The sequence below is a fragment of the Oncorhynchus nerka genome, linkage group LG20 (genome assembly GCF_034236695.1).
Source record: "Oncorhynchus nerka isolate Pitt River linkage group LG20, Oner_Uvic_2.0, whole genome shotgun sequence".
In the NCBI taxonomy this organism is placed as follows: domain Eukaryota; kingdom Metazoa; phylum Chordata; class Actinopteri; order Salmoniformes; family Salmonidae; genus Oncorhynchus; species Oncorhynchus nerka.
In genome coordinates this window covers 80,947,049-80,954,783 of record NC_088415.1, presented here as the reverse complement: position 1 = coordinate 80,954,783, position 7,735 = coordinate 80,947,049, and the positions used below count along the sequence as shown (strand labels likewise).

The window sequence follows — 7,735 nt, the reverse complement described above, 5'->3', positions numbered from 1 at the left end:
GAATATTTTTTCCTGCATGAGAATATTGCAAAATCATCTAAAAATTATTGCCATATTATTGACAAATGTATTTGTATAGAAAGTTTAAGTTTTAAGTATTTGTTCTACGTTGTTCTTGAACCTGTCAGATTTTGCCACTTGGCTGCTCTTGGTCGCGCTCACTTGTTCTCTCTGGCACGTGAACATGTCCAGCTCAGTGGTGTCGCGCAACCACCCGATAACTGACAACTGTCTTACTACTGCGCAAACACTACTTTGGAACATCACGGACGCACTTGCACAGGTGAGACACAGGCACATTTTCCAATACTGTTCTTGATGGTAGACTATTTATTTAATTCATATCTGCAGCCTATTCATTGAATTCGTATCAACACTAGGAACACCTGTTCAAAGGAATAAACTGCACGGACCAGGGTATGGAGTTGAACACGAGAACACAGACGGTGCAAGTGTGTGCGCCAAAGGTAAGAAAAATAACCCCATTCTGTGATCTGTATTCAATTTTTTCAGACAATAATGTGAATTTCCCTATATAAGGCTATATAAGATCAATGTTGAAATCCTTTGCTGAATAATCTATACTTTGTTTGACAGACCAAAAGCACTCAACAGCACTCAACATGTTCCAGAGTGACAAATGTAAAGTTTGATCAGGTAGGCTATTTGCAATTGTCTATAAATGACATATTACTGTTGTTGCCCAGAGCAACAGTTTTTCCCATAAGAAATGGCATGTTTATTTACAGTCTAAAGGGGGCAAATCTAACACACTGTCTGCCTATATTGGTAACTTTTTACATGTCATTTTTCCTGTGTATCACATAGGACAAGTGTCTGAGGAACATTGAGGAGGATCTGCGTTGTTATAGCGACATGCTACAAGCTATTGACCCTAAACTGCTTGGACCCAATGTGCTGCAGAGCCTCGGAGAGATTAAGGAGGTAAAATATGGGAATAACTATGCCAAAATACTGGCATGGAGAGGACATGACCTAAAAATATAGCCTTTTGAGATATTTCTAACACAACCAGTTTTGTATACGAAAGTCATTGTAGCTGCAGGTTTAGGATACACAAGTCTACTGACATATATTGCCTCTTCTCTCACCCTTTCATTTGCTTTCGTTTGTTTTTTAAACAGAACTGCTTCCCCTCATCTTGGTTGGGAGTCTGGTCCTCTCAGCAGGTAAGCAACCGTGACTAACATAAAGAGGCCTTTCACCGACTAAAATTAGCAGGGATTACATTGGGATGTGGGTGGTGGAATTAATGGTCCGTAAAATATATCCTAACCAAATATGGTCATTTGTATGTCAACTGTGTGTAACCAAATAGAGATAAAGTTAACTTGACACAGTGTGCACTATGTTTCTTTTCAGGATACACAAGGTTGTAGGCCTACTCAAGGTACTGCTGACCACAATTCCTTTGATGAAAGAGTACATTTGTGTAAAGTGCTGAAGGGGCTCCAGGTTCGCACCGTAACCATCAACAGAATCATTGGATATATTCATGCTGGAGAACACGATATGTAAGTTGGACCTCATCATGGACCTGGCAAGCGCCTACGCTGTTGGAGACTAATTCCTCATCGCCATCATCGTCGTCATCACCATTCTCCCAAGGGAAAAATAATAGTTTCCATGACCATAACAAAGTTGCCTTGTCCTGTGGACAAGTGTTCTTTAATGTTATCATCAAATAACAGTCTGATTAAGCTATTGAGGATTTTGAATTTACAGTCAAATATTTATGACTTAATATATAAGTATTTAATCTAAGTATTTATTTGTTGATTTTTTTTAACTTGAAAAGCTAAATAATATTAAATGTGATATTTATTATCAACCTAATGGGTTGTATTATTTATTTGCCTAATTTATTATTTAAAAATATTTATTTTCTACATATCAATATAACTTATTTCAATGTTTACACAGTTTTTGTTTGAACATCTCCAAAATAAAATGCATTTAAGCAATTAATTAAAATAGCCTAATGCCAGCTGTTTTATTTCTCTCTTTGTTTTCATGGTATTTTACTCAAACTCTCTCTCTCTATCTGTTTGTATGTGTGTGTGTTTTGCAGTTTTTACTATCCTTGTGAGGACCAGAAGTCCTCACAAAGTTAGCAAAACAAGGAAAATTTGGACAAGTGGGGACATATCACCGGTCCCCATTATTTTCATTTTAGGGGTTTAGGGTTACAATTAGGATTAGGATTAGGGGTTAAGGTTAGAGTTAGGTTAAGGGTTAAGGAAAATAGGATTTTGAATGGGAATAAATTGTTTGGCCCCCACAAGAATAGTGTGTGTGTGTGTGTGTGTGTTGCCATATATGGTCAATACATTAAACTGAGTTAAATGATGGGAAACAGTAAGATTTATTTCCAGGAAAATACACAGTGGTAACCCCATATCACTGATTTGGGTGGTGCCCAAACCACCCAATATGCTCGTTCTTGTAGGTCTACACTGGTCAATTCACTTGGAATCATAGCCTACTGTAACTGTGTGGAATATGTGGGCGGTTATTTTGAGGCCGAAGTGAAGACCCGAGAGAAAGTTCAGAAACGACCATACATTTGTGTAGGCGTATAGATTAAGCAGACATGATGACATGTAGCTTACTACTAGGCCTTCCTATACTCTATTATCGGGGTGGGGGGTGGTATGGTTTTAACTGAACACAGCCAAGTGACTCCCTCGCATTGGTCCTTTTTTCACTCTTGAGAAACGTGAGCCCGCATGCAGTCGAAAAGGCTGAATGACACATTGTTCGAAAGTCAGATTTTTGCATTCGGTTTGAGCTCACAAATGGCCTAATGTTCGGCTATATTGGCCTATGTTCTTCCCATTATTAGTAGCTAGGCCAGGGCGGACAAGTGCAATAATAAGTTCTCCTTCGGTTAATAAATGTCTTACCTCAATACATTCAAACAGGTGTGAATTTATAAAGACTATGTTGACGAGGAATAACATGTCTATTTGTGGGCATTGTCGGATGTTTTCGAACGATAACCATGCTAGGTTTATGTGATGGGCACGAGGACAAGGTTGGTACATTAGACTGCACCGTCGGTGAAGGGGTGCAGTTGGTCAGCAATTTAATGGAGTTGAGAAGATGGCGAGTACAAAGCAGTCTATATTTTGTATATTTGTATTACGACATGCTGCCTGGCCATAACAGCCTACACAGACAAATATCAGTCATTTTCATTCAATGGAAATGTACCACTGACACCCAGTGGAAGGTGCACGGTACTGTCAAAATAAATTCATCAGGTTACACAGGACTTTTTCATCTTTAATTAGCGCTGATTTGACACAGGTGCGGTAACACCACCTGTTCTCAATGATTGGTCTATGCTTGGAGATTTTTTGTCATATAAATGTTTGTAATTCGGTTTAGGCAATTCAGTGGGTCTGCGAAGCCGCCAAACTATATTCAGACTGCAAGCGCACAAATGGAGTTTATGCAAACATCTCCGTGGTGGGTCGCGACCCTGCTGTCAATTTCTTTCCTCGCTGATTGTTATCAGCCTTTTAATCCTCGTGGTTATAGTTATAAAGATGTCAGTCAGGCCAAATCCTTTAAACCGAGTGCAGAGCCAACCAGTCCTCCTAGGCCGAGAACAGTCCTCGTGAAGTGCCACGAAGATTCTCTTGAAGTCGTGGTGAATGCTGACCTATTTGACATAGGCATTCTGGTGGACGGCAGCGATTTGCACCTAGGTTTCAATCAAATGGGTAGCAAGGGCGTTGAAGATTCTTGCAGTGCGGTTCCAACGGGGGAGGCAGAGTTTATCATCTTTGCCCAGTTGACCGCATGTGGAACCAAACTCGCAGTAAGTTTTTCGAAAATTGCAGCTTAATTTTAAGTTAATCGTGCCACAGTTCTAAGTAGGCTAATTAGGTTCACGTATTAAACAATTTACACAAGGCTATGGGACTCTTGCAGGGGGGCTGAGCCCAAGGGCTATCTAAAGAATGTCCTGAAACGCTTCCATGGACAGGAAGGTAGCCATGGACTCCGCAGCTGCAAATGGTTTCGTGAATCCATGGCAACATGGATAGAAAGTGGCACACCGCCCAAGGCCATGATAAACGCAGCGAAAAAGAAACGTCCCTTTTTCAGGACCCTGTCTCAAAGAATTCTTAAAAATCCGAATAACGTCACAGATCTTCATTTGTATAGAGTTTAAACGCCGCTTCCCATGCTTGTTCAATGAGCCATAAACAATTAATGAACATGCACCTGTGGAATGGTCATTAAGACACTAACAGCTTATAGATGGTGGATAATTAGTCACAATTATGAGAACTTAGGACACTAAAGATGCCTTTTTACTGATTCTGAAACACCAAATGAAAGATAACTGGAGTCCCTACTCATCTGTGTGAACGTGCCTGAGGACTGCGGACAGGGCCAGGGAAATAAATTGCAGTGTCCATGCTGTGAGATGCCCAAGACGGGGATACAGGATGGACAGCTGATTGTCCTTGCAGTGACAGACCATGTGTAACAATACCTGAACAGGATCGGTACATCTGAACATCACACCTGTGGTACAGGTACAGGATGTCAACTGCACGAGTACACCAGGAACGCACTATCCCTATCAGTGCTCAGACAGTCCACAATAGGCTGAGAGGCTGGACTGCGGGCTTATAAGGCAGGTCCTCACCGGCAACAACGTTGCCTATGGGCACAAACCCACCATAGGACTGGCAAAAAGTGCTATTCACTGACGAGTTGTGGGTTTGTCTCACCAGGGGTGTTGGTCGGAATCGCGCTTAGTCGCTGGAATGAGCATTACACCGAGGCCTGTACTCTGGCGCATGATCGATTTGGAGGTGGCGGGTCTGTTATGGTCTGGGGCGGTGTCCCAGCATCAGACTTAACTTGTCATTGCAGGCACTCAACGCTGTGCGTTACAGGGAAAACATCTTCCTCCCTCGTGTGGTACCTGCAGGCTCATCCTGACATGACCCTCCAGCTTGACCATGCCACCAGCCATACAGGAATGTCAGTGGTCTGCCATGGCCAGCAATGAGCCCAGATCCCCATTGAGCAGGTCTGGGACCTGTTGGATTGGAGGGGCTAGCACCCCCCCCCACACACACACACACACAGAAATGTCTGGGAACTTGCAGGTGCCTTGGTGGAAGAGTGGGGTAACATCTCACAGCAATAATTGGCAAATCTAGTGCAGTCCATGAGATTCACTGCAGTACTTAATGCAGCTGGTGGCCACACCAGATACTGACTTGATTTTTGACCCCCCTCCTGTTCGGTGACACATTATTCATTTTCTGTTAGTCATGTCTGTGGAACTTGTTCAGTTTGTCTCAGTAGTTGCACCTCTTCCACAGTTTATGGAGACGGAGCTGGTTTATTCCAATATTCTCAGCTATTCGCCTGCACCCTCTTCTGGTGTCGTCAGATTTGATTCGGCTGTGATTCCCATCGAATGCCATTACGGAAGGTGAGTTACCTGTAGTAAACATTGATGCCTAGTATTTTGATGATGGGTTTTTAAACACTTAAATAATGTGAATGTGTAGGAGGTATGCTGTTGACAGTGCTGCCCTGGCTCCCACCTGGATCCCCTTTGCCTCAACAGTGACTGCTGAGGACCATCTGCAATTCAGCCTCCGCCTCATCACGGGTAGGATATTTGTATTGTTCACTTCATTAACTTGTACATTTTCAGTTATTCATGGTCCTTAACCTTTTCACACAAACATGCACTCTAGTGTGCAAGTTGCCAGTGTAGTCCAGTGTCCATATTATCAGCATAAACCATTTGATAATGTTTGCATCAATCTCCTTTCAATGTGACTGGTGTATTATGAAATTCAAACCAATAACATTGGGTATTAAACACTAGTATAAGCATCCCCAAATGGCTGTCTGGTTGCACATGCTCATCCCCACCTTCTCTACAGATGACTGGCGCTCTGAAAGGGGATCAAATGCCTACTTTCTGGGTGAAACCATACACCTGGAGGCAGCTGTCACCATGGGTAACCACATGCCCCTCCGCGTGTATGTGGACCATTGTGTGGCCACGGCAACTCCTGACGCAGACTCAAACCCTAGACACAACTTCATAGAGTACTACGGGTAAGGTCATCTAGAAGGTATTGACTGGTGATGGTTGCTTCAGCTTGCCGTAGGATACATTTAATTTTTTCCGATGCTTGGCTGTTTGCTCAACTGTGGTTGGGTAAACAACTGTAGAAAGCCATCTAGTTGGCCATTCCTTTCCCTAAACACCTAGCTCCCTGTCTTGCCTAATTAGATGCCTTACTGACGCCCAGCTGACCGGCTCTAATTCACGGTACATGCCCAGGGTCCAGGATGACAAGCTGCATATCATGCTGGACGCCTTCAGGTTCTACCAGGAGGATTCCAATTTGGCAAGTGCCCACTCCTGTGTTAAGTCTTGTCATGTTCTGCACCTTGTTGGCCATTCTGATATCCATTCCGTCACCACAGATCTTCATCACCTGCCATCTGAAAGCTGTCCCCGCCATGTTTTCTGGGAAATCAAGGAGTCGCGCGTGCTCCTTCATTGAGAACAGGTATGAGATGGAGAATGGGCATCCTGCCTCTTGTTAAAACTGAAATTTTGTATGTAGGCTGCAAACATGAATGGTTTCTTCATTAGCACTGCCAGGGGATTTCATTCTGTACAATATTGACTGTAGAATTAGACCTTAAAAATTATTGTCAGGTTAACGGATGGATACTGTAAAGTATTTACTGTGCATGGCCTTAATGAGGGCAAGTTATTTAACTTTGCGCTGCAATCGAACCAGATCTTCTTTCTCATTCCAGCTGGAGGTCAGCAGATGGGAACGACCAGGTATGTATAAGTTGTGTAGTCTCCAAACGCTTTGCGGAGCCTACTGCCCCCATGACCAGAACCAACACCAAGACTACTCCCAAACCAAATTCATCCAGCTTCCGCATTCGCCCAGGCCAGAGCACAGAGAAGTTCCAAAAGGTTGAGCCCAGATCCAAAAAGCCTTACTCTGGTGCCTGGAAGAGGGGAACGGACACAACAGAAGGTGGGTTACGGATGATGCAAAGCCAATTGGAGGCAACCTAGATGCATAGCATGTTTACTATGTACTGGCTTTTGCTCCAGCCTATGCTTTTCTCCCATGTGATTTTTTTTTTTTTTTTTTTTTTTGGTTGCATGTTAAGATTAACGGTCCAGCAATGTGCTCTAGCTAGAATTCAGGAAAGCTTTTGAACACTTATTGAACTGTTTGAATGTCATTGTGACAACCAATAAATGTTTTCTAAAATTAACTCAAGGTTTAGCTAAATCAGAATTTTATTTCAGAGTGGGACAAGACTACCATCTTGGGGCCCCTGATTGTTGTCCCTACTCAGGAAGTTATCAGCTTGGCAACGGACTCCACGACACTCCGCTCAAAATTGACACCGGGTGAGACCTTAGACTTTGCGGCAGTCCATTCCAAAGAGCTGCAGGAGGCTACAGCAGACATTCTATGGGCACCGGTGGTACTTGCAGAAGTGAAGGCAGGAAATGCACGCATTCTGAATGAGGCACTGCTGTGAACACTGAGTCTTTCCAGTCACACAAGATGGCATCTCACTGGATTGAAGGGTGCTGTGCAGGAAGTCGACTGTGGAACTTGAATGCAATTCACTCTATGATGGCAATTGACCAACCCTTGGCTTAAACCACTAA

At 43.2% G+C, this 7,735-nt stretch overlaps 2 protein-coding genes across 2 annotated transcripts; both read left to right on the top strand.

The window, feature by feature from the left end:
* Nucleotides 1–148: 148 nt before the first annotated feature.
* Nucleotides 149–1,739, top strand: zmp:0000001127 (interleukin-12 subunit alpha). The gene is made up of 6 exons (XM_029621051.2): nucleotides 149–283; nucleotides 381–467; nucleotides 598–657; nucleotides 829–945; nucleotides 1,146–1,190; nucleotides 1,384–1,739. The coding sequence occupies exons 1-6, from the start codon at nucleotides 185–187 to the stop codon at nucleotides 1,537–1,539; spliced, it is 564 nt and encodes a 187-aa protein (XP_029476911.2). The 5' UTR covers nucleotides 149–184; the 3' UTR covers nucleotides 1,540–1,739.
* Nucleotides 1,740–3,443: 1,704 nt separating this feature from the next.
* On the top strand, nucleotides 3,444–7,602 carry LOC115103218 (zona pellucida sperm-binding protein 3-like). The gene is made up of 8 exons (XM_029624005.2): nucleotides 3,444–3,850; nucleotides 5,379–5,491; nucleotides 5,571–5,674; nucleotides 5,955–6,132; nucleotides 6,311–6,428; nucleotides 6,508–6,593; nucleotides 6,850–7,082; nucleotides 7,364–7,602. Exons 1-8 carry the CDS (start codon nucleotides 3,470–3,472, stop codon nucleotides 7,600–7,602), a joined length of 1,452 nt encoding a protein of 483 aa, XP_029479865.2. The 5' UTR covers nucleotides 3,444–3,469.
* The last annotated feature ends 133 nt before the right edge of the window (nucleotides 7,603–7,735 follow it).

Bases quoted from the DNA above. Each gene is read 5' to 3' on its own strand.
- LOC115103218 (XM_029624005.2), top strand. From the start codon at position 3,470: ATGGAGTTTATGCAAACATCTCCGTGGTGGGTCGCGACCCTGCTGTCA. The intron at 3,851-5,378 runs GTAAGTTTTTCG...CCTCTTCCACAG, and splicing joins CATGTGGAACCAAACTCGCA to TTTATGGAGACGGAGCTGGT. The intron at 7,083-7,363 runs GTGGGTTACGGA...ATTTTATTTCAG, and splicing joins GGGAACGGACACAACAGAAG to AGTGGGACAAGACTACCATC.
- zmp:0000001127 (XM_029621051.2), top strand. From the start codon at position 185: ATGTCCAGCTCAGTGGTGTCGCGCAACCACCCGATAACTGACAACTGT. The intron at 468-597 runs GTAAGAAAAATA...TTTGTTTGACAG, and splicing joins TGCAAGTGTGTGCGCCAAAG to ACCAAAAGCACTCAACAGCA. The intron at 1,191-1,383 runs GTAAGCAACCGT...GTTTCTTTTCAG, and splicing joins GAGTCTGGTCCTCTCAGCAG to GATACACAAGGTTGTAGGCC.